This window comes from Lepidochelys kempii, chromosome 5 (genome assembly GCF_965140285.1).
Source record: "Lepidochelys kempii isolate rLepKem1 chromosome 5, rLepKem1.hap1, whole genome shotgun sequence".
Lineage (NCBI taxonomy): Eukaryota > Metazoa > Chordata > Testudines > Cheloniidae > Lepidochelys > Lepidochelys kempii.
Window position 1 is genome coordinate 62,797,666 of NC_136384.1, and position 27,448 is coordinate 62,825,113.

General features: G+C 38.0%; 1 protein-coding gene across 1 annotated transcript; it reads left to right on the forward strand.

Moving 5' to 3' along the window:
• Window positions 1-1,284: 1,284 nt before the first annotated feature.
• LOC140911472 (uncharacterized) lies at window positions 1,285-26,899 on the forward strand. The gene is made up of 6 exons (XM_073344576.2): window positions 1,285-1,422; window positions 4,772-4,821; window positions 6,160-6,259; window positions 9,498-9,586; window positions 15,855-15,969; window positions 26,790-26,899. The coding sequence occupies exons 1-6, from the start codon at window positions 1,318-1,320 to the stop codon at window positions 26,865-26,867; spliced, it is 537 nt and encodes a 178-aa protein (XP_073200677.2). The 5' UTR covers window positions 1,285-1,317; the 3' UTR covers window positions 26,868-26,899.
• The last annotated feature ends 549 nt before the right edge of the window (window positions 26,900-27,448 follow it).

The window sequence follows — 27,448 nt, forward strand, 5'->3', positions numbered from 1 at the left end:
AAGATGTCCAGCATCAGTGTTTTCATACTGACATCCACAAAGGTACCATAAAGATGGGTGGCTCTCTCAACAGGTGGTCATCTGTGGAGTATTTCCTGATGTATTCTTTTTCCCTATTCATGCTGGGGAACCCCTTTTATGCTGTGTTACACTCATGCCTGTAACCTGTATGCATATGTATGACGGTTCCAATCCCTTTTCCCTTATTGGGACTTCTACACCCCATGAAATCTGGAGTGACCCACTTCTTATACACTATCCTCTTAGTTCCTCTTATTTTCATTAGCATTTACATCATCAAGTCGCCATGGTGATCTGTGGTTGTTGCAGAATTTTACAATCAGGTATCTTGTGATATTGACAGGTGCATTATGGCATATTTTCCCAAACATCATCTATTAGCATGTTTTACACTAATCTTGTATGTCTAGTGGTACAGGGTTACTCCTGGGTAAGCTCCTCATGTCAACCCTTCTTAAGGCCTAAGACCTAATGTGGCTAAGCTAAACTCTTACAAGTCTCAGTCTGCAGGTCTTGCATTACATCGTTACTTTGCTTATATACCTAATATACATTCATCACTCATAAATACTTAGGCAACCTTATACCCCTACAATACTATCCTACTTATACCTATACCTACAACTTAAATCTATTAATCACATATTAATTACATATGAATTAACCACAACAATAGATAACACAATTACATGATTTTTATAAGGTGATTAGCTATTGGGCTAAATTTAGCTCAGTATATGCTGATGGCTGAAATGTGGATGTATGCAGAATAGAATATGGCATATTCTTTTTCAAGTGGCCTGTAAAGAAAATCAGTTAAATATGATGGAAGTGGCTTTAACATGCACTGGCATTATAGATGGATATTTTCCAGACTTCTTCTGTAGCTGTAAATATGTAACTGACTGTAACTCTCCTAGAAAATGTAAACGAATGCTATCAGATTAGATGTGAAAGTTTATTATTTCTTGATGTCCACTGTTGGAATAAGCACACTCTCCCTTATATTTTTAATATGTTCTGCTCAGCTAATTAAAGTTAAAATGTGGAGCTGGATACATTCATATCAAGTTATCTGCACTATTAGTTACATGTTGGTTGGTTGATTTAACCACATTAAATAGTCATCATTTTTTAGTTTTGTCAGCTTAGCTGCTGCCAACAAAGATTTGTCAGAAGTTGGCAGGTTTTTCTTCTGTCTGTGTTTAAAATTCTTGTTTTTACAGTTGTGGCTGTGTTTTTGTTTTAAAGGTTGGAAGGCACTTACCCAAGCACCCTGCAGTCAGCCACCTCTCCATGAGTCCAGAATATCAAGATAATTCACTGCTAAAAAGGGATGAACAAAACCATGAACTTCATACTCCTCCTCTGAATAGTAACTTCTCAGGATATAACCAAAAGGTAGACAGGAATGGCTGCAATTTCTTAAAATTTTAAGTTCTAAAAATGTGTGCTCTCACTTATTAGACAAGTATGGTGATGATCTTTCTGAAATAATCTCTTTGGCATACTGTCTAGACACAGGAGTTTATTAAAAAATGTCTAGTATGAGTGTTTTTTAAATAGTTTACTTTCACATCAAGGCATCAGATATGGAGGTCATTAATTAATCTATTTATCTCTGTGATGAACAATCACATACTATTATTAATGCATCAAAATTTGGACTTAAATTTTATACTTTTTAGAAGTAATTTCTTCAGTCTCTGGTCTCAGTTTTGCCCCTCCAGTTCACAGAAACCTGTTTTTTGGGTGGCGAGGCTGAAATTCTCCTTGGCCTGAGCATATGACTGGAAGAATTGCAGATTTTCTCCAGCTGACCATCTAACAAAAGAGGAACAGAGACTATTTTAAAAGGGGTTCATTCCCATTGCCAGAACGAGAAGGCTTAATGAGAGGAGAGGAGGAAGGAGGGATTCTGCCTTCCCTGAGAACTTAGACCAAACCTGGAGACTCACAAAAGGAAGTTTTAGAGTAACAGCCGTGTTAGTCTGTATTCGCAAAAAGAAAAGGAGTACTTGTGGCACCTTAGAGACTAACCAATTTATTAGAGCATAAGCTTTCGTGAGCTACAGCTCACTTCCTCAGATGCATATCGTGGAAACTGCAGCAGGCTTTATATATACACAGAGAATATGAAACAATACCTATTCCCACCCCACTGTCCTGCTGGTAAAAGGAAGTGAGACCAGAGTAAGGGAGATTGCATTCAGGAGTATGTTTTCCATAGATTTGTAACACTCCTGTGCTTTTTAAGAGTAAAGTAAGTGTGTGTGTGTGTGTGTGTGTGTGTGTGTGTGTATGAGAGAGAGAGAATATGTGAAATTCTTTTGCAAAGCCTTTTCCCCTTACTTTATCTGCCACGTGTCCCCAAACAGTTAAATTATTAACCAACGCGCCCATGAAGGTGCAGTTCTGTGGGTGTGTGCATAAGCAGCTGGGAAATCTTGAGAGGTTCAGCAATGGTTTCAGGGCCAAGGGTGACTACCTGCAAGAGGGACTTAGCAGGGTCTGTAATAATGATCATCTGATCTGACCCCCTGCATAACACAGGCCACAGAACTTCACCTAGTAATTTCCTTATCAGTCCCATAGCTGCTATAGAGTATCTTTTAGAAAGATGTCTAGTCTCAACTTAAAGACTTACTGTGATGGAGAATCCCGATAGGATTACCATATTTCAAGTTCTCAAATAGAAGACACTGCTAGGGGAAATGGGAGCTAGAGGAAAAGGAAGGTTAGACTTTCTATTGCGATACAATACCATGCCACCCTTACTTCTGTGCTACTGCTGGCAGCGGCCAACACTGTCCAGCCGCCCAGCTCTGAAGGCAGCGCCACTGCCAGCAACAGCACAGAAGTAAGGGTGGCAATACCATACCGTGCCACCCTTAGGTGCTGCCTTCAGAGCTGGGTGGCTGGAGCCAACTCTGAAGGCAGTGCTGCCACCAGCAAAGAGGACAAAAAAGAGGTCATGTCCAGGAAAACCTGGACGTATGGTAACCCTAATCCTCCATATCCCTAGGTAAGTGATGCCAATTGCCCTCGCTGTTAAGGATTTGTGCTTTATTTCTAGTCTGAATTTGTCTAGCTTCAGCTCTCAAATCTTATTCTGCCTTTATCTACTAAATTAGAGAGTCCTACTATCAGGTATTTCTTCCCCATGTAGGTACATGCAGACTATGATCAAGTCACTTTGTAATGTTTTCTTGGATAAACTAAATAGCTTGAACTGCTTAAGTATCTGACCATTAGACATATTTTCCAGACCACAGATCGTTCTTGTAGCACTTTTCTGAACCCTTTGCAGTTTTTCAACATCCTAATTGCAGTATGTACACCAGAACTGGACACAGTATTCCAGTAATGGTCTTGCTAAGGCCATAGATAGAGGTAATACAACATCCCTGTTTCTGCTTGATATTCACCTGCTTATACATTCAAGAATTACATTAGCTCTCTTAGCTACTGGGAACTTATGATCAAGTGGTTTCCTTCGATGACGTTTAAGTCTTTCTCATTGTCACTGCATTGCAGGGCACATCTTGTGTGACCCACATTCTTTGTTTTTAGATATATGACTTTCCATTTGGCTGTGTTAAAATGAATGTTTTTTTAAAAAGAGCCCACTTTCTTAAGTGATGCACGTCATTCTATATAATTGACCTGTACCCATCATTCTTTACCATTCCACCAATTTTTCTTAGCTTAGTTGCTTCTCCCTTCTTCTCATCGCAAATAATCCCCACACCCTTCCTCCTCAGAGCTATTGCCCTTTGTCTTGCCTTATGTTTGCGTTAATTAGAGTACAATTTCTTTGGGGTATGAATGTTTGCTCTGTTTTGTAAAAACTATGTACATTAATGATATACATGTGTTTTTAAATTAGAATAGTAATAAACAAGCTTTCTCAGTTAACCCCTCTGACCTTTGCAGTTCTCTCTCCTTGGAGAGCCTAGGTCTAGCAATCTTCAGGGCATAATGCAATATGCATTTATCTTGTTTCTCTTGTGTTTTTATTTTTGTTTTAATCTCTACACTGGAAACGTCTAGTTACCCTGGCAACAAGTGCTGTAGAAATTAGCACAATTTCTAGTTTATTATATGTATTAATATTATTATTTTAAGCATAAAAGCTAAGATACTTAGGATTTTATTTCACATGTCCTACCTGGCACCTAAGTTTTCAAAAAAATGTTTGTCTCTCATTGGGTCAAGATTTAAAGGAAGCATACAAAGTACCTGCAAAACCCCATGCTTGTATATGCAGACTAGCTAACTTGTTTGAATAGTCATGCACTTTACTATCCTTCTGCCTGTTTGCATGCATATATGCAGGTTTTTGTGAGTAATGCATATTATGAAAATTTAGCCCCATTTGTCTTCAAATAATTTTTTGAAATGATTGGTTCTTAGGGGAAATGCAGATTTGAAAACAACAAATAAATAATATGTTTGGATGAAAATAATTTTAAATGCAAATATTATTTTTATAATCCTCCCCCACCCTGGTTTTAAAGCAAAGAGTGTAGGATTTCAAATAATCTAAAATGCTCTTTTGTTAGTTACAATTATTTAATCTAAAATACTGCATCAATTAAATGTTTATATTTCTTATATGGTGGATATTACTTGTAAAACTTATAGTTAGTTATTAAATAATATTGAAATGTTTCTGTATATTTTAAAGACCAAATTTTATATCTGATGTATTATTTGTATTTATAAACTCTTTTTGTTTTGGTTCCAGAAACTTCAGGAGGAAAATACTAAATTAAAGCATGAACTAGAAGATTTAAGGTATTAATATTCAGTAGTTTATGGCTGGTAGTAAACGGCTACAAGAAGGAGCTCACATTGCTATGGGGCGGGGGAAGAGAGAGCAAGAAAGAAATTTACAACTGAAACTCCCCTCCCCCTGCTTTTCTGTCTCTAAAGAAAGCAGCAGTACCATTTACATGTTAACTGATAACTTCTATAAGGTAAAGTTTTTATATATATGTATTTCAGAGTCAGTTATGTTATTGATTCTGATTTAATCTCTCTTCCAAGTGGTTTAAGATTCTAGCAGGGGACATTAACACCGGTCTAAATGCAGAATTAAAGACTAGCGTGTAGTCACTGTGCATGCTCATTTCAGAGGAAAACAGAGTTGTAACTTGAAAATCACATGAGCTATTGCAGATAAAATGAGGGTATGTGTCTGAAGAACTACTTGTGCTTGCTTCCCAGTTAAAGGGACAGGAGGAAGCCTCGTAAGAGCTGTTTCTTAATTAGAACTGGTTGGAAAATTTTCTCAAGTGTTTTACTAGAAAATTCCATTTCAATTAAACTGATTTTTTTTTGCAAAATCTTATTGATTTTGATGAAATTTCCCATGAAAACAAATATTTCCACAATGAAAAATTTTTCATTTTAGGAAATTTTGTTTAAAAAAAATTCAAATTTGTTTCAAAATGAAATGTTTCTTTAGAAATGTGTTTTTTCACTTTTATATTTTTATGTATTTACATTTTTATATTATTTCATAACATGTCAATACATAAAAGGGCCTTGTATGTCCAGCTAGATTTCATTCAGGTCTCTATCTTGGTCTATTTGATCCTTTTTGCAGAGGTTGGGATGGGCAAGGGCTCCATCTCAAAGAAAGAAACATGGTCAGCCCTCAACAGAAGGAGGGCCACTCAATCTCTCTCTCACCTAAACAATGGGACAAATAATGAAAAAAACCAGTAACAGGAGTGGGATCACAGGTTCAAAAAAGGGATGCAGAAGGGAAAACACTGAGTAGATAACTCTTAACAGTGCCCACTGCTACAAAAAAGAATCAAGAGAATCAGGGAACACTGCCCAGGGAATTCAGTCCAGACCTCTGTCTCAGTTTGATTCATGGATAGGTGCATAATATGGGCCATACAGTTTCATGTCAGGGGCACAGCAGTCCAAACAATGAACATTCACCCTTTACCTTACATTTCCTGACTGTATGTGCAGTTTTGCAAATTGAGGCTGCAAGTGTGATCTGTGCTTCAGAATAATTTCTAGCATTGCATCAAAATGTTTTAGGTAAATGTCATCTTGTGGGATTTTTTATTATACTTGGCTTCATAATATGTGGTGTAATATTTTGTTTCCTAGAAGTCAGTATGCCCAGCTTATAGAAGAAAGGAAGAGTGAATGTTTTGATGAAAGACGTGTCCGTCTTTTGAAGGCACAAGTAATGCAGCTGGAGAGGCAGGTAATAATGTGACACTAGGAAATAAGAACTAGTTTGTATTTCAGATAATCTTTTTTTCTTCTGAAACTGCTTGCTCTAATGTGGAAATAGAATTTTTGTTCACAGGTAGGTGTACAATAGTAGATCCCCAGCATTGTGGTCCATGCTTCTAGCACAAGGCTGGAAAGAACTCCATGAGTATAGACTTACGGTATGCAGTGTAGTTGTAGCCGTGTTGGTCCCAGGATATTAGAGACAAAGTGAGTGAGGCAATATCTTCTATTGGACCAACTTCTGTTAGTTAGAGAGACAAGCTTTCATATAAAAGGAGTACTTGTGGCACCTTAGAAACTAACAAATTTATTTGAGCATAAGCTTTCGTGAGCTGCAGCTCACTTCATCGGATGCTTCTGCTCAAATAAATTTGTTAGTCTCTAAGGTGCCACAAGTACTCCTTTTCTTTTTGCAGATACAGACTAACACGGCTGCTACTCTAAAAGCTTTCAAATGTGGCTTGAAATCTTGTCTCTCACCAATAGAAGTTGGTCCTCACCCACCTTGACTCTCTCTAGATTTATAGGACAGGACAGTTCTTCCTTCACACCCAGCAGCAATCCATTAACACTAAGGAGATATAGTGTTGCCTGTCTATTATCTGGCTGTTCTTTTTTCATTTGTAATAACAGAGCTCGCACTGCTGCTCTATCATTCAGAAAAAGCTGTCTGAAGCTGATACATTTGGAATTTTCCTGAGATTTTCCTTAGGATTTCAATTAATCTGCAAACCCCACAAGGGTTCTGTAGACCTCCAAAATATTGAACAAATGAACAAATTTTTATAATTAAAGTAGTCCCAATTTCTAATTAGATAGACATATATCGTTTGCAGTGTTGTAGCCATGTTGGTTTCAGGATATTAGTAAGACAAGTTGTGAGAGGTCAGCTCTTTTATCAGACCAACTTCTGTTGGCGAAAGAGACAAGCTTTCGAGCTACACAGAGCTGAAGAATAAAAACTTTAATTTTGTCACTAAAATAAGCCTGATATACTAAACATGTCCTTTTTGAACAAGAAGATGCCATTTTTACGTAATACTTTAGAGTGGAACACGCTTTAAGAGGTTGAATGTTGAGCTCAAGCTATCTGACAGCTACTTTCTACACCTTATATAAATGTGAAAAGTTTGAAAGCCCTTTCAATATGTCTTCACCAAGAGAAAAGAAATTGAGAGCTTAAGGCTATGAAACTGTATTTGTAACCTACATAAAAGGGCCTTGTAAGTGGATAAGAAGGATAATTGAACAGTGAGATGGAAATTTTTAGCATGATGCTCAGGGATTTAGATGCGTTAACATTAATGGCACCTAATGTCTAAATCCCATCACTGAAAATTTACTCCTTGGTATTTCAGTTACCTACCAAGTCCTAGTTGAGTATATGAGAACCAAGAATAGCTACAAACAGTGATATTTATTTTGAATTTTTGTATATGGCAGTTTGTGTCTGTTCTGTATAGGTTCTTACACCATGTTCATCACTGTAGCATCTGAGAGCCTTCCAGTAGTGCATTGAGCACCGTGACTAACATTTTTCTGTGTGTGTACCACACTTAGCACAATGGAGTCCTGGTCCCCCTCTTAGGCAGTGCTGTAATACAAATAGTGAATAATAATATCTGTCACAAACTTGTTCTCTTATCTGATTCCCAAGGGAAGAAGTTTATGCAGTGGAGTGTTTTGTTTTGAAATTTACGCACACACACACACATTGGCTATATGTCTATCTTACAGATTGCCAGGGCCTGGACGTGGACCTTACACTTAGAGCAGAAAGTGGTGAGGTTTTGGTTCCTGGGGGAATTCATTCCACTGTTTTGGGCTGACTCCCAGAAAATCTCTGTCTCATGCACAGATGATTCTGGTCTGTATTGTAGGAAGTTCTATTCTGCATCACTTTCCTAGCATTTTGATATGATCACATTTTGTAATGTTATTAAAATTCATTACGTTGTGGAGGGCTTGCACCTGGAACCCACACAGTAACACTGAACATGAAAAGTGCAGCATAGGGGTGTCTGCCCTGTATATTGCAGTGGTAGATTCTGCCACAACTTCAGAAAAGTCTACTTGAAAGGGAGTGTTGGGAGAACAGCCACTGAACCTGCAGTCCCCTCTAGGTGGTACTGCTGGGGAAGCTGTAATTCACAGTCATTCATAATGACAAAGAATAGTCCTGGCATGAGGAGAAGACAGAGAAACCTGGTGGTTAGGGAACTTACCTAGAATGTAGGAGACCAAAGTTCAAGTACCTGCTGGAAGTGATTATCAGTTGTTTTTTTTTAATAAAAAATGGTTACAGTTTCAGCTGGAGAAATTGAAAGAAACCTACTCCAGAATATCCCATAGGCTAAGGCACTCTCCTAAAATGTGGGAGACCCCAGTTCAAACCTTTTTTCCATATCAAGGGGGAAGTTGAACCTGGATCTCCCTCATTCCTGGTGATTGCTCCAATCACTGGGTTAAAGATTATAAGGGGGGCCACACACACCAACACTGCTCGGTATCTTAGTCCCACTCCCTGAAAAATTTGGGGTCTGAAACAAGTCAGCAAATTCATGTCAAATTCATGAATTGTTTTGGGTTGCCCAAAACTCCATTTTTTTTGAAAATAAAGTATTAGGCCAAAATATTTTTGGCCAGTTCTGGTTGTAGGTGGGATGAAGATGCCAATTGTTTGAAACTGAATTAAAACAAAAATTTGACTTAGAGAATTTGATGCCCACTCACTGGTGGAATGGATAGGTGAGAGGGGTACAGGGATTTTCTCTAAAATACACTGATTGGTTCTGTAATTTTTAGGAAGACTCACATTGACAGACTTATAAAGCCAAAGATCCATTTGCCTTTTTGAAGGTTATTTGCAATAAACAGAACTAACCACTTAAAAATAAAAAGCTGCTTCAGGCACTCATTGTATTACTTTTTCTGTACTTTGGTATACTTGTTCATGTACTATTTTCCCATGATAACTGAGCTCTCTATTTTATTAGATGAGATAAAGCTACTCAATGAATGAATGAATGAATTAAAAGCATAAAAAAATAGTTCTTGAGGGGGGAAAATGACAAACTATAAGGATAATAAGCAGCAAGATAATAAATAATATCTGAGCAGAATGCTTCATAAAATGTATTTGCAGAAGAAAAATAAACACTCTGAATATGCATTTAGAAATAATTTTATTAATAATTTTCCAATAGGTGGTCCTACTTACAGAAGGATTAAGTTCTCCAGCAGTCCTTATGCTGGAATTAAAGAATTCCCTAGAGTCTCTTAGTGACAAACTCAGGTAAGGAAATAGAGGGAACATTTGTATGTTTTGCCATTTTATTTGACGAAATTTGCCCTAATGCTGATGTCCTACACCAGGGCCTTCGTGGACACTGTAAATCCAATGTTAAGGGCTTTAAATATGATATAGGGGCTTGTGCGGGCCCTCTACATAGGTATAAATGTCACCTTTTACTCTTACTAATATGTGCATCATGGCCTTATTCAGAGTGGGATTTATGCCCTATGTAAATTAGAATAGTAGAAATTGTCTGTCTGAACTTTGAAGATTAAACTGTCTTTTAAACCTTATTTCCCATAGCATTTGCTCTCCCCATTTACTTTTTATCCTACAAGAATTTGTTACAGAAAAAATAGAATGGTATTGGGCCCAAAACAGAGTCCTTTGGGATCTCACTTGATTCTTCTTCTGAACTTGACAAGTAATCAGTAGTTGCTCTTATTTTTTAAAAAATATATTTTCTGTGTAGTCAGTTGCGTATTCATCTTATGCTCAATCTGCATTTCACTAACTATGGGGAGGGGCTGTGGAACAATATTCAATGCCTTACTCAAGTTGAAGTGTACTGAGTCAGATTTTTAGTGTGGTCTCTCCTTTTCTACATGCAGCTTTTTGTAGATGGTCTCTTTCACATATGTGCTTGCATGGTATAATTTTTGTGCAGAAATTATAGAATTGACGTATACAGATTTCATTTGCATTTGAAGGCTATAGTACACAAAAGAGAGTGCACACAATAGCTGCACAAATAGAGGGCAAATTTAGCCCCCTTTGAAATCTGGTCTGTCAGGTATGTATTTGTTCCTATAACTCTTCTCGTGTACCATTTGAAACCTCAGGGTGCACTTACATAAATATTTTAAAAAATACATATAAAAATATACCTGACTTGACAAATATGGATATTAACCCTTACACAAATTTCTCTCTCTCATTCCCCACCACAAGAAAAACCCTCTCCATTTGGCCATATCCTCAAAAAAATTAAGAAATCCTGAATGAATATGCTGAGCTTCACAGCATGGCAACAAAAATGATTAGGGGACTGGAACATATGATTTATGAGGAGAGGTTGAAGAAACTGGGATTGTTTAGTCTGCGGAAGAGAAGAATGAGGGGGGATTTGATAGCTGCTTTCAACTACCTGAAAGGGGGTTCCAAAGAGGATGGCTCTAGACTGTTCTCAGTGGTAGCAGATGACAGAACAAGGAGTAATGGTCTCAAGTTGCAGTGGGGAGGTTTAGGTTGGAAATAAGGAAAAACTTTTTCACTAGGAGGGTGGTGAAGCACTGGAATGCGTTACCTAGGGAGGTGGTGGAATCTCCTTCCTTTGAGGTTTTTTTTTTTTTTGAGATCAGGCTTGACAAAGCCCTGGCGGGGATGATTTAGTTGGGGATTGGTCCTGCTTTGAGCAGAGGGTTGGACTAGATGACCTCCTGAGGTCCCTTCCAACCCTGATATTCTATGATTCCATGATTCTATGACCTAAATGTAATCTAAATGTGGTACTACTGCTGGACAAGAGGGAATGTGTTCCAGAGCAGAGGTAATTCATCAGAAAATATTAAAGACTTTCCTACCGTTTTGAAATCCATCTCTTCCTTCTACTTTATAGAAATAAGAACAGCCATACTGGGTCAGACCAATGGTCCATCTAGTCCGGTATCCTCCCTTCTGACAGTGGCCAGTGCCAGATAATTCCAAGGGGATGAACAGAACAGGGCAAATACCAGTGATCCATCCCCAGCTTGTGGCAGAAGGAGGTTTAGGGACACCATGAACATGGGGTTGCATCCCTTATTATTAGCCATTGATGGACCAATCCTCTGTGAATTTATCTAGTTTTATTTTGAATCCAGTTATACTTTTGGCCTTCACAACATCCCTTGACAATGAATTCCACAGGATGACTGTGTGTTATGGGAGAAGTACTTTCTTCTGTTTGTTTAAATCCTGCTGGCTATTAATTTAATTGGATTTAGTTCTTGTTTTATGTGAAGGGGTAAATAGCACTTCCCTATTCACTTTCTCCACACTATTCATGATTTTATAGACCTCTATCATATCCTTAGTCATTTCTTTTCTAAGATGAACAGTCCCAGTCTTTTTAATCTCTCCTATATGGAAGCTGTTCTATATGCCTAATAATTTTCATTGCCTTTCGCTGCACCATTTCCAGTTCTAATACATCCGTTTTGAGATGGGGTGACCAGAACTGCAGTATTCAAGGTGTGGGCATATAATATTTTCTGTTTTGTTGCCTATCCCTTTCGTAATGGTTCCTAATGTTCTGTTAACTTTTTTGATTGCTGCTGCACAACGAGCAGATATTTTCAGAAAACTGTCCACAATGAGTCCAACATCTCTTTCTTGAGTGGTAACAGCTAATTTAGACCCCATCACTTTGTATGTATAGTTGGGACTATGTTTTCCAATATGCATTACTTTGCACTTACCGACACTGAATTTCATCTGCCACTGTTTTGTCCAGTTACCCAGTTTTGTGAGATCCCTTTGTAACTCTTTGCAGTCAATTTTGGATTTAATATCTTGAATAATTTCATAATCTGCAGATTTTGCCATCTCACTGTTCACCTCCTTTCCAGATCATTTATGAATATGTTGAACACAACTGGTCTCATTACAGATCCAGAGAACCCCACTAATTTCCTCACTCTATTGTGAAAACTGACCATTTTTGCTATACTTTGTTTCCTATCTTTTAAGCAGTTGCTGATCCATGAGGACCTTCCCTCTTATCCCAGGAATGCCTAATTTGCTTAAGAGCCTTTGGTGAGGGCCCTTGTCAAAGGCTTTATGAAAGTCCAAATACGTTGTATCAACTGGATCTCCTTGTCCTCATGCTTGTTGACTCCCTCAAAGAATTCTAATAGATTGTAAGACATGGTTTCCCTTTCCAAAAGCCATTTTGACTCTTCCCCAATATACCATATTTATCTGTGTGTCTGATAATTCTGTTTTTTACTATAGTTTCAAACAATTTGCCTGGTACTGAGGTTAGGCTTACTGGCCTGTAATTGCCAGGGTTGCCTATGGAGCCTTTTTAAAAAATCGAGATGATGTTAGCTACCCTCCAGGTTGATTTCAGTGATAATATTCCTTCCATAGTTAGTAATTCTGCAATTTCATATTTGAGTTCCCTCAGTTCTCTTGGGTGAGTACCATCTGATCCTGGTGACTTATTACTGTTTAAATTATCAGTTTGTTCCAAAAAACTTCTCCATTGACACTCCAATCTGGGACAGTTCCTCAGATTTGTCACCTAAAAAGAATGGCTTTGGCGTGGCGATCTTCCCCACATCCTCTACAGTGAAGACCAATGCAAAGAATTCATTTAGCTTCTCAGCAACAACCTTGTCTTCTCTGAGTGCTCCTTTAGCACTTCAATTGTCCAGATGCCCCAGTGAGTGCTTTGCAGGCTTCTTGCTTCTGGTCTACTTAAAAAAAATGCTGTTAGGTTCTTGAAATTCTGTCTCGCTCTGCCATATCGTATTTTTGCACTTAACTTGCCAGAGTTTATGCTCCTTTCTATTTTCCGCATTAGGATTTGATTTCCGATTTCTAAAGGATGCCGTTTTGCCTCTAACTGCCTCTTTTGCTATGTTGGTGGCATTTTTTGGTTCTCTCTTCTTTTTTTTATTTGGGGCATATGTTTAATTTGAGCTCCTATTACAGTGTTTTTAAATAGTCTCCATGCCATTTTCAGGCATTTCACCCTTGTGACTGTTTCTTTTAATTGCCATTTATCTAGCTTTCTCATTTTTGTGTAGTTCCCTTTATGAAGTTAAATGCTGCTGTGGTGGGTTTCTTTAGCATTTTCCACCCTGCAAGGATGTTAAATTTAATTACATTATGGTCGCTATTACTGAGCAATTCAGCTATATTCACCTCTTAAACCAGATCCTGTGCTCCACTTCTCGTCCTGTGGGTTCCAGTACAAGCTGCTTCAAGAAGCAATCATTCATGGTGTCTAGAAATTTTTTCTCTGCATCCCTTCCTAACATAACACATACCTACTCAATAAGAGGATATTTGAAATCTCCCATTATTATTATGCCTTTGTAGCCTGTCTCATCTAACTGAGCATTTCACAATCACCATTGCTATCCTAGTCAGGGTTTCCTGCTGCTGTACTCTTATTGTTTGTTTAGGAGTATAGCAGTATAGTGAGGGGTGAAAGTAACAAGACTTACCAGTACGGGGGCCTGGCTCTGGGCCCCCAGAAGGGGTGGGGCCAAGGGTGGAAGGGGCGGGGCTGGGGTCAGCCTTCCCCAGCCAACTCATCTGTGCTGCCTGGCCCATGTTGCCTGGGGCTCTGGTGGAGATTTAAAAGGGCCTGGGGCTCCGGCTGTTGCTGTGGTAGCAGTGGCGATGGCAGCTGGGAGCCCTGGGCCCTTTTAAATCACCAGGCCCTGGGGCACCTGCCGTCAGTGGCCCTGCTAGCAGGGTCCCTACTGGCAGGGCTGCTGACGGGGTGGGGTGTGTTTAAAAGGGGCAGCGATGAATGTCGGCTGCATAGGGGCTGGTACTGGTGGCCACTTCTTACCAGTATGCCGTACCGGACCGTATCGGCATACTTTCACCCCTGAGTATAGTATTATTGTTCAGTAAAATTCATTAATGAAAATATATTACATTTTAGAGATGTTATATCATATGCAAATGAAAAAAATTGAAAGGTTTTTTTTTAATTATGTGCTTAAAATTTTCATTAGTATAAACTATTAAAACAGGTTAAATATTATAATAATAGGCCCTGGTACTCTCTATAAGGTTTGCTCAGATGGAGGTCTACACTCACGCATATCTAATAGCAGAACTGGGGCCATAGAATAGATTTTAATAAAGGGACAGGCTGTTAGCTGAGAGGACAAAGACGGATGCTCTGAGGAAGTTGCAATGATGTCTTCACAATCTGTCACTGATGAGACAGGGTATTTATTTAGAGTAAAAATCTGTAAAAATCTTTCTGTTCAGATTTGCTGAGGTCCTCTATTTACAGCTGAAATTAAAGAATTACAAAAATGTTTCATTTTTTGGTTTTCTTTCAACCATCTCTTAGTGCCTAAAATGCTGTTATAAACCTCTTATGGAACTAAGTTACATGCAGCAGGACAGCATGGTGTTTGGTCTATATTGAATATGTTGATTATTTCAATTTAAACCTTATAAGGCACCCATACACCAAACAAATACTTGCTGAAAACTATAATAAAAATAATAAAATGGTATGAGTGAAACTACCTAGTCAAAGAATTCCAGTGTCCCTAATGCAAATTTAGTACTTGATTGCAACCTAAGAGATACCTCAACAGAAATGTATTATAAAGCATTCTGTTATATGTTGTAATGTAAGCAGTCTTTGGATTTTCAAGTGTTAAAATAAATGTAAATGTGAGATGTCTTACTTCTGCTGCAGTATTCCACCCCTCTTAGCCAATCAGGATTCTGAAATATTATAAGAGATTAATAAGATTGATTAATATTTTACTAAGGGTATGGCTACACTACGATAATTATACTGGCATAACTATGTCAGTGTAGTTATGCTGGCATAAACCTGTAGTATAGGCGCAGCCTACACCAATGGAAGGGGTGTTTCTGACCGAGGAGGAACACAACTTCCCTGAAGTTAGCTATATGGATGGAAACATTCTTCCTTCGACATAGCTGCATTGACACTGGGGTTTAGATCAGCACTGTTTTATATCCATACCCCTGACTGACCTAGCTATGTCAATCCAACTTTAAAGTGTAGGCAAAGTCTTATATTTCTTAGGAACAGTCGGGGATCCTGGATGCCTGTTAGTAAACATGTGATAATTAAAAATAAGAGCTAGCAGACAATTAGATTGGGGAACACTAGGGTTTCTTAAATATTTCAAAGGATCAAAGAACTTATATAGCACATTGTTATCTAGCCTAAACTGTGCTTTCCAAACATACTTTTAAAATCTGTATTCAGTTTATCTGTCTAGTATGTCTAAATATAAACGCATCTCTGATTTATAAAGAGGCTTGCTTTAGTCTCTACAAAATCTGCATTGACATAACACAACTGGAAAAAAAAGCTTGATTTCTTTAAAACTTCAAAATAGATTTTGCTTCAGATGCTTAGCTTTTGAATCTATTCTAAATGAGTTGTGGTTGCAAATATTGTTTTGTGCACAAATATGAAACTGTACATAATATAGCTTTACTATATATATGAACATATATGTACACATATTTTTTTAAAACACAGGTCTTTACTTGACTTTGAAAACCATTCCTCTGAAGTACCAGTTGCCCGAGCTGAACTTACACAAATGATTGAAATATGTCAGGCCCTGAGAAACAGGCTGCAAAGAAACCATCAAGTAAGTTGTTACTATATCAGGATTTTATGTTAACTTCTCTTGTTTTGTTCACTTATTGTTTTAAAGTTTAGGTTGTGGGTTGTTTGTAGTTATCATAATTTGGATTGTACTTTTAAATACTTATTGCCATAATAAAAAGTTTAACACAAAATTTCCTTGCCTTCTGAGTTGATTTCTAGTTTCAGCAACATTTTGATGATGTATAAGGAAACAGTTCTCTTTTTTCCCCACAGAAAGTTGATTTCCCCTTCCAGAAATCAAACAGAGGTTTTCATTTTGTATCTTTACATCACCAAGTAATAATGGTACTTTTGTTAAGACGCTTGGCTTTTAAAAAGGTAGGCATGTAATATGAACATAAGAACATGAGAATGGCAATACTAGGTCAGACCAAAGGTCCATCTAGCCCAGTATCCTGTCTTCCCACAGTGGCCAATGCCAAGTGCCCTAGAGGTAATGAACAGAACATGTAATCATCAAGTGATCCACCCCTGTTACCCATTCCCAGCTTCTGGCAAACAAAAGCTAGGGACACCGTCCCGGCCCATCCTGGCTAATAGCCATTGATGGACCTATCCTTCATGAACTTATCTAGTTCTTTTGTGTATCTTTGCATAATCATTATAGAGATTGCCAAAGATATTGACTATGGTGGACAACCCAAGAGCAATGGCATGTGTAAATTGTTAATGGAAACACAATCTTCCTTGTAGTCTATCCTACCCAACAGTTAGGGAGAACAAAACATAAAGTATTCATATCAAGACAGATATAAGCATCGCAGCACATTGCATACGAGAAATCACCTTTCATTTGTGGATTGAGAAATATCCAAACATTGCAAACATTTATGCACATGCTTAATTTTAAGCATGTGAGTATTTTCACTTTTTTCAGTGGAACTGCCCACGTGTTTTAAATTAAGTACGTGGTTCTCTTTACATAATTTCATTGGATAGCTGGATATCTAAGTATAAGCATGACTTCCTGAGCCTGGAGGATGTTATAATAAGTCTGAATCTATTAAGTCTAAACCTGCACATTTGTATATAGTCCATAAATTAAACATATCTCTCCCTAATTGATTAATTACATCTGGTAAAACACCAAACTGATGACTGTTGAATGTAAATGAGATGAAGAAAGGAAACATTTGTTCCCACAGAGCTGGAAAAGATATTTATGATTATTTGTGCAAAATCACTTTAGCATTTGTGATCCCTTTAACACCTCCTTTCCATGAATATTAGTATGAGGGCTTTGTTTTGTTTGCAAAAATGTTCACTGGAAGGAAAGGTGGCTGGAATACTCATATATGTGTTAGCATAAACCTTCATGCCACAAATGACCAATTCAAGCCCTCTGCCTTTAACAGAAGTTGTAGTTATCTAATTATGGAGTAGGAACCATAGCATACAACTTAGGTTAATGATCACACAAGGCAAATAAAGTAGATTCAGCTTATTAGCAGCCCCTTAATTGCCAGCAAAAAGTTGTCTTTGTCCGGCAGTTGCAAATGAGCGGAAGGTAGGTTTGTGGGGCTATAGCCAGGAAGGAAGTGCTGAGATGTGCCTTCCCTGGTTGCAGTCCTGCAAACCTTCCTGTGGGCAGGGCAACTGTAGGGAGGAGGGCTGCTGCCTGGATGCTGGGGCTTTCTATGGGGAGCCAGGATGCTGAGTGCCCACAGAAGTATACAATACTTCTCCCTGTGCTCTCCAGGTGTCAGAGCTCAGCATGTCCCAGTGCTTTCTTCCCTGGGTGCAGCCCCCTGACAGGGTGCAGCCTGAAGACAGCAGGGAGCCTGCAGCCCCTTACCTCCTGGTCCTTGTGAGCAAGCAGGTTTTCAAGGCTGCAGCCCCACAAGGAAGCACTGGGACGTGCTGAGTACCTGCCACTGGAAGGTTTGTGGGGCTGCAGCCAAGAAGGCATGTCTAAGCTCTTCCTTCTGTGGCTGCAGCCTTGAAAACCTGCCTGTAGCTAGGGCCGTTCTCCAAAAAATGTTCTTAATAAGCAACATGCCATTGCAAATATCCAAATCCCATTAACTTTAAAGTCAATGGGATGGCATTGGTTCTTGGCAATAGGTTGCTATTAACTGGAAGTTGTTAATATGCAGGTTGCTATTAAGCAGAATCTATTGTAGATACAGAAAAGACTAAAAAAAAAAAGTTTGCAAGCAATTTATAGATTGAAATTTGTTCCCATTAAAGGTTTGTCAAATAATTGTGACTGAACAAATTTGTAAAAATGAGTCAACGCATGGATAATTTGCAAACAAAATTGAGAGCTGAATTTATTGAATATATTGTTTTTCTATGAATAGTTAGACCACCTCTACTTATCAGTAGACAATTTTTCATTCTTCAGCTTTCCATCTCCAGCTACCTGACCTTTCCCTCTGGAGAAGAAAATGTTCATTGTTACCCAAAAGAAAGCGTTATGCAAAAGATGCAACTCATGTATAATCTACATTTACAGCTTCTGAAGTAATGAAATCTGGGAAGAGTTTTCTTCCAGAATCAATTTTAAATCCCAGCAGATGGTACAAAGATTTGCTCCAAGTCACAATAGAGAGACGGGAAGGAGGAAAAATCCCAGTCTAAGGATTAATTGGATATGGATAGTTGGATGATAAAAAATGAATTTTCTGTTCTTACTGTTACTTTCTAGTGATGATATGAACAGTAGCAAAAGCACTAAAACAATACATGATTGTATTTCAAACAAAACTTTTGTCCGTTTTTTATTCTGTACTCCATTTGGAATGTTATCAATATATTACAAACCCATTATATATGTTGGAGGACCAGGTCAAGGTTATTCAGCTGGAATAGCTTTAGACATGTTATCCTTGATTATGTTTAAAGGATTGGGTTACCTCAGAAGCTTTGATCCCACAATGTGACATATTCCCCATCTACCTTTATATGTAGGTCAGTTTCACTAGTACTAGTAAGATCATTTAGGTCTGTTCCTCTCTCCAGGTTTGCAAAGACATTTTCTTCTATAATGCTAATTTGCTAAGGATTCCTATGTTTTAGATGGCATTTATAACTGAATACTTATATAAAATTTAAATCCTACATTTAAATGTTTTCTATTCATTCTTTTAGTGATTTTTATACAGTACTTTTGTTCGGTGGTTTATTCTGAAAGGTTAGAGAAACTCAAGTTGAGAACTAGTCTCTCTATTTTCTTTTTAGAAGGCTTCATTTTACAAATTTAGTTTAAAATGTATAGTCTTTTGAATTTCTAGTTCTTGGGTGCAGTATTATTCATTTCAGATAAAGATTATTTTCAAAAAGTAAATGCTAGTGTTTTTAGAGTCTCATTTTCAGTGGTGCTGAGCATTCATTTTCAACTGATATCAGAGGAAACTGTAGGTCCTCTGCTCCTCCGAAATCCAAACCCTTAATATACATGAGCATTACAAAAATTTTCCACTGGGTGGCTACTATGATTGAGAATGTAGTAGGGTTCAGGTGATGGCTTTGGAATGACTTTTTGTTTCCAAATAAACAGTACTTCACTGGGTGAAGAAGAAATACACCCCAATTTTCCATTGCTAATAATGTATAGTAACAGTTTATGACCTAAATGGAAACAGTGTAAGAAAGCAATGTATTTTATATATTTGAACTATTCCACTCCATCATATATAAATGGTATTTTTTTTTCTGAGTTGGGATAAGTGCTTTTGACAAATTTCAGTATGATTGGATCTTGTAATTAAATGTTTGAATAGAGAGACTCATAACATTCATGGCATTTGTTCTATACAAGAATAATATAGAATGTCTGTGAAGATCAATTTGAGTGATTTTAAATTCAGAAAATTATATTATCTTTAATGCTTTGCTAAAAATGATTTGAAAGTGAGACTTTAATGTTTAAAAAAACAAATATAAAGTTATTCTGTTGCAGAGTATTGAATGTAACAGAATCAATGAAAGTCATATTGATCCACCTATGTTCCTTAATTAGAAATAAAGGTAAAGGCTATGCCTATTAAGACCTTTTGTATTAGAATGCTATAGAGCTTAGGATCCCATCTGTTTTTTATCATAGTTTGGTTCTCCTTGCAATAATTGAAACATTTGATGGGGGACCAAAATATTTTTTTTAATAATAGCTATATATGCAAGAAACAAAGCACCAGTGGCCAGAGGGCTTAAAGTCAAAGCTTCTTTAGACCTCACTATCTCCCCCCCCCCATCCCCCACCTCTTCAAATCTGGCTCTAAAAGAGGAAATTAGGGTGGGTAGGGAAATGAATCTTACACTGTTTTCTGTGTCACATTGTAAGCAGCACATTACTACTCTTCTGTAAGTATATTTTTCACAGATGTAAGATGTAAAATCATCCTTCTGACCCTCAGTAGAGCTCTACTGGCAAAAGGCCTACTATAGATGCAATTATGCTGACAAAAATATTGTTTTGCTGGGGTAGCTTATTTTACACACAAAAATGGTATAAACTATATTGGCAAAACTGGTATAAACTACATTACATTATAAACTACTCTGAAACCTGTCATACATTAGGAGGGTTTGCCTGTGTAGCTGTGCTGGCAAAGCTTTTAAGTATAGACAAGGCCTTAGGGATTTAAAAAGGAAAACAAAAGCCTTGCAACCTACTAGATACATTTAAATGAAGAGGGATTTCTAAGGTAAATTACTAGTTTTCCATGAGATGGTTTAAGTCAGAAAAGTGGTAGGGTATCAAACACATTGTTTTCCTGTGGAACTCCCATACAACTTGGATGGAAGGAAAGAAAGAAAAGCAAGTCCTTTGGACTAATGCAGTACCCCGTCTTCTCTGGACACTTTAAATTCAAATCTGGTTTTAGGTGACAAGTGGGTCTGCCTTGTTCCTAATAAATATTGCCCAAGCGTTGGACAATTTATCGTGATTAACCAGTTCCACAACAACATAATCAACTAATCCTTACTCAGCAGCAACTGATTAATAAATGTCTCTGCCATATTTTTCCAAGAAAGCCAGTTAGATGTGTCCCATCCTATCATCTTGATATTAAAAATCAATTTCTAATAGTTAACTTTTGATATCCAATTCTATATATGTTCTCATATCATGCTTATCACCATAGTATCTGAGCACCTTTCTGTACTGCATTAAGAAATGTGACTGTGACACAGTGGACATTTTTGGTAATATTTTTATGAAGCCTATACATGCCTCAGATTCCCCTTTATATTGCATTGCTACCCAGTGAGGGAAACAGGATTAAGTTTGCTCTCAGGACAGGCTAAGAGACAGGGCTTGTATTCACATACAGTGCTACAGCAACACAGCTGCAGCACTTCAATGAAGATGCTCCTTACGCTGATGGAAGAGCTTCTCCTAACAGTATAGTTAATCCAACTCCCTGAGAGGCAGTAGCTATGTCAGTGGGAGAAGCTCTTTCCTTGACATAGTGCTGGCTATCTGCGGGTTAGCTCAGTATAACTTCACTCAGACGTGTGGATTTTTCACACCCCTGAGTGACGGAGTTATACTGATGTAGGTCTGTAGTGTAGACCTGGGCATAGGCAGGTGTGTGTGTTGCTTAGCTCTCTGAGTGGACTGAATAGGTCATTTAAAAGGACTGGCCTAAGCTGATCCATCTCAGTGAAAAATCCTAGAAGACAATGGAAAACCCGATCACCAGGACATCAACACCTAGCAACCAGTGATCCAAAGGGAGGAAGATTTCCCAGGCTCTTAGCAGGGAATCAGAGCAGACACCTCAGCTTGAGAACAAAGGACTGAGAGGTGTGAGGTAGGGGGGAATAAATTTGAGCTCTGGTAGCTCTCTGACCTGGGAACTGACTAAGGAAGGAAATGAGAAGGAGAGCCAGAGATGGCTGGCTGGCTGGCTCATCATGGCACTGGCTTGGCCAGGATGGACTATGGCTTAACTTCTGCCTCTCTTTGCTAATTTTAAGACTTACTATGCTGTGTTCCAGCTGAATAATAAACGCTACTGTTTTGAAAATGCTGCTTGAGTCACTGTCACTATAAATAATTAAGGGAGGTGCATTAATCCCTTGAGTGTGCACGCCTCTACCCAGAGTGTACTTCAGTTGGACTTGCTGAATAGATCTCACAGTGTGAAGCAGGAGTGCTGAAGCCCCAGAGATTCAGTCTTAGGCGGCGGTGAGGCCGCATGGCCTACCCTGAAGGAAGAGTGAGACCCCTTGCAGTCTGGCACATCAAAGGGGTTTCTCCAAGAGACTGTTTCAAATCTGGGGGCATAGCACCGATCCTGTGGATATATAACAGTGACTAACATCAGTCACATGTTTGTTCTTTGATCCTTTCCCTAGGGGGAGAAGTGTGTGCAGTGGAGTGTCTTGTTTTGGTAGTGTTTTAGGTTTTTAAACATACATGTTGCTATATATTTATGTTGTCCTAGGTTCAAAGTAATCAGCTTTTCCAAGAAGTAACAGAAATGACTTGGGTGCTGTTGAATATGTTAATTTATTGCACACATTGCTCATCACCATAGTAACTAAGTGAAATTTGCATAACTGTTAAGAAAATACATTATTTGTCACATCCATACAAAAAGCTATATTATACTAATATGCAGGTTGTAAAGCGGAGCTCTCACAAGTCATAAAATGCCAACATTAACTCTCTGCTTGTGCCTATGCATTATGTTACATTCTGAAAAAGGGGGTGAGCAGTGAAGTGGCAAAACTTGCAGATGACGCACAATTATGTGCTAATTAAGACTAGCAAAGACTCTGAGCAACTTCAGAGGGACTCAGCAAAAGTAGGTGAATGGGCAGCATTGTTGGCAAATGCAAGGTAATGCATCCTGTAAGGAATAATGTAAACCCATTACATATACCATTGCATTCTGAAGCCACTCAGGAAAAAGGCTTGGGATAAAATCCTGGCCCCCTTCAAGTCAATGGGAGTTTTGTCCCTGACTTCAGTGCGGCCAGGATTTCCCCTATAGATTTCATTCTGGAGCGAATGATGCAGTCAAAAAAGCAAAGAAAGCATTAAGATGTATAATGAATATGACAGAAAATAATACTGAAAATAACATAGTGCTGTTATATAAATTAATGGTATTCCTGTACCTGAAGCGCTGTGTTCAAGTCTGGTTGCCCTATCTCAAAAAGGATATAGCAACAATTTATTCCACTGCTTAACTACCCTGACTGTTAGAAAGTTTTTCCTAATGTCCAACTTAAACTGCCCTTGCTGCAATTTAAGCCCATTGCTTCTTGTCCTATCCTCAGAGGTTAAGAAGAACAATTTCTCTTCCTCTTCCTTGTAACAACCTTTTATGTACTTGAAAACTGTTATCATGTACCCCCTCAGTCAATTTTTTCAATCTTCCTTCATAAGTCATGTTTTCTAGACCTTTAACCATTTTTGTTGCTCTTCTCTGAATTTTCTCCAATTTATCCATATCTTTCCTGAAATGTGGACACAGTACTTCAGTTCAGACCTACTAAGCATGGAGTAGAGCGGAAGAATTACTTCTTATGTCTTGCTTATAACATTCTGCTAATGCATCCCAGAATGAGATTTGCTTTTTTGGCAAGTGTTACTCTGTTGACTCACATTTAGCTTGTGATTCACTAGGACTTAGCAGGTCACTTTGCACAGTGCTCCTTCCTAAGCAGTCATTTCCCATTTAGTATGTATGCAATTGATTGTTCCTTCCTAAGTGGAGTACTGTACTACGAATTTGTCCTTTATTGAATTTCATCCTATTTACTTTAGACCATTTCTCCAGTTTGTCCAGATTATTTTGAAGTTCAATCCTATCCTCCAAAGCACTTGCAATCCTGCCAATCTTGGTATCATCCGCAAACTTTATAAGTGTACTTTCTATGCTATTATCTAAATAATTTATGAAGATACTGAACAGAACCAGACCCAGAACTGGTCCTTGCAGTCCAGAACCCCACTTGATTGTGAACTGCTGATTACTCTGTGAGAACGGTTTTCCAACTGTTATGCAACCACCTTATAGTAGCTCCATCTAGTTGTATTTCCCTAGTTTGTTTATGAAAAGGTCATGCAAGACAGTATCAAAAACCTTATTAAAGTCAAGATACACCAAATCTACTGCTTTCCTCCATCCACAAGGGTTTTACCCTGTCAGAGAAAGCTATTAGATTGGTTTGACACCGTTTTGTTATTGACAAGTCTATGCTGACAGTTATTTATCGCCTTATTATCTTCTAGGTGTTTGCAAATTGATTGCTTATTTGCTCTATTATCTTTCCACATACTGAAGTTAAGCTGACTGGTCTGTAATTCCCTGGGTTGTCCTTATTCCCGTTTTTATAGATTGGCACTATATTTGCCCTTTTCCAGTTGGTCGTTGCCTTAGGCACATTTCACCTTTCCCATGTAATGTTCAGTAGTGTATACCCCATAGTCATATAGTACAAATTATGTATATGAAGCTTAACAGAATTAGGTCATAATTCTGTTCAAATCCATTAGATTTGATTTCAGAAAGGTCTTTCTGCATGTTCACTGTAGACATCAATGGTAAAGTGGTGGTTGGCCACTACAGTTTCCAAAGCACTAGAGCAACTTCACCATTTATGAATCTTTACCCTAATGAGAAACTGCAAGACACACTCCCTAAACTGTGTATTGCAATATAAAATGAAAACTACCTTGTCAGTGGCAGCTTTGTGGGGTCAGCACTTCTGAAAATTGTGCCCATTAGAAATAGATATGAAAATAAAGCTTTATGTTCAAGATAATAAAAGAAATGTCTTATTTTACTGGACCATTTTTATTTATCTTCTGAATTTAAAAATGGGCAATAATGAAAGAGACTAGCCTAAAATTTAGAACCATTTTAGATACTTTGTATGCTTTTTCAGTTCTCACAGGAATACAGCCTAAAGGAAACAATATAAATTAATGATGAAATTCATTTCAGAGATAGCATTGGTATTGAGCCCGGAAGAATGAAATTAAACCTGTATTGTTCTAAAAACATCCCTTTACGACTTCTAGAGGGTGAAAATTTGTACATATGGCTTCAAGGCTTGTTTTCCCTAAGTATTTGGACATATAGCATGTCACGTGTGCTTAAAGTTAATTCTGTAGCTCAACTGTACATATGAGAGAAAAATTGGTTTCTCATCAAGAGCCACAATTGCACCATGTGTCCTATTTTAAAACTGTCCATTCAGAATCAATTTGATGTATATTCAGAAATGGAGAGGTACACACGGTGCTCATATATCAGTTTTTTTTTTTAAATGCAGGCAGTAGGTTAATGAGGGGGGTCAGGTGCAAGTATTAGAGTGTTAGAATTGTAGTAATCCCATCATCCTTAATAAGTCTATGTGCTTTGAGAACTTGGCATAATAATAATGTGCATAATGCTTGTAATTGTGACAAAATCATGGGTCATCACCTTTGCTGTAAAAATCTCCTCTGTCAATTGTTTTTCATAAAATGTTTTTTGGGTTCAATTATGAATATTTTGGTGTGGACATTTTTATTTTCATTTATAATAATTATAGTCCATGTACATTTTTCAAAAGAGAAAACAACATAATTTTATGAAAACTGCAGTACTCTACAGCAGCTTTAATGAAAACCTAAATTTTGAGTCATTGCAATGTATTGCCTTGGACTTATTCCAGATTTGCTTTTTTGAACAGACTGCATCCACAAGGCAGGTACAGCTCAAAAGTCTGTCAGCAGAAATATTGCTCCAGTTCCAACAGTTTGCATTGAATTTTTTTCTAGAATTCTTTCTGGCTTTATTCTTTTTTTATTTTCATTTAAATAGAAATAGACTCCATGAGCCCAAGGCTGGAATCTGTTCAACAGCAGTGTCCATTGGTCCATGCCTGCATCCTTCACCTTGTCATGCTCTAAAGCAATGCCATAAGGGACAGTGCAGACTGTCTCTCCAGTTCCTTTCTGCCACTTGTGGTTTGGGATGGAACCTTTCTGTGTCACTGACCTTCTAGTGTTCTGCTTGAATTTCAACTGTAAATAACTTGTAAATAGTTTTTATCTTAGGTATTTAGCTTAGTTAAGGCTGGCCTTTCCTGGGGTCTTCTCTGTGAGTGATCTGCATGAGAGTTGCCTGTACTGCCTCAGGGAATTACACATTCCCTCAAAGTGTGTTATCTGCCACTCATTCCCCCCTTGTACTAGGCAGTTTTGGGTGTTAAGACTCCACAGACACTTAATGAAACTCTCCATGAGATCCCTTTCTGACTGGGACCCAGTTTATTGAGTGAGTCTGAACTCGATTATCATCATGATCATGTTCCCATTACGCCTCTAGTGTTTAGGGCAGTGATGAAGCTCCTCCACTCCTGTCTGTTTCTGGCAAGTCTTTCAATGGTTCCCCAGCTGTGCCCCAGGTTTTTCAGCTTGGCTTCCACCGCTCTTCACCGTGTTATTTTTGGACAGCCTCGTTTTTGCTTGCCTTTATGTGTCCATCTTATTGCTACTCTGATGATGGAATCAGTTTCCATCTGAAGAACATGGCCAATCCATCTCCAACGCCTCCTGGCAATGATAGTGCTCATTCTTCTTGGCTACACTGCGTGAATAGATCTTGGTTTGAGATTGTTCTGGGCCAAAAGATACGGAGGATTTTTCTAAGGCAGGTTGTATGGAAAGAAGACAGTTTGAACACGTCACACTTTCTCATTTCCCAGCATTCTGCACTATAAAGTAATGTTGAAAGTCTACAGCTCTGATAAATTTTGAGTTTGGTTTTGGTGTTATATTTTGATGATTTCCAGACAGTATTTAAGCTCCTGAAGGTGTTCTTGGCTTTACTGATTTTGTTCCAGATGTCCTGGCTTGTTCCACCGTCCTGGCTGATGGTGCTACCTAAATATGTGAATGTTTCTACATTGGTCAGAACATAATCCTCTATCCGTACTGGTGATGGTGAGGTAATATTAAAGGTAATGATATCAGTCTTATTGCACTTGATTTTCAGTCCAATTTGCTGATTGAATTCATCGAGTCGAGTTGTTTTTTCTTGTATATGGTGTTGGGTATGTGATTGGAGAGCGAGAGTGTGTTTTGTTTTATTTTGATTGGTAACTTACTTTGTTCTGTCTGTTATTACTTGAAACCACTTAAATCCTACTTTTTATACTTAATAAAATCATTTTGTTTATTAATTAACCCAGAGTAAGGTCTGTTAAAGTTTCATAGTCCTGGCTGATATTCCTGATAGTGAAAAAAGCCCAGACCAACTCTGAGTTTTGGTTGATTCTTCATATTTTTAGCACAGATTTATTTGGGATGCCATGGTTACTAATACTTTTCACTGATTTTCCATCTTCTGAAATGTTCCCTCAAAATAAATGGCACAGATTTGAGCATTCAAGTTCACCATTAAAGTGAGGTTTTTTTGTTGTTGTCAGCTGCTTTTGCTTTTTTGTTCTGTGTGTTGAATAACTAATTAAGCAAGAAGTATGGCTTTTCTGGTGGTACAGTA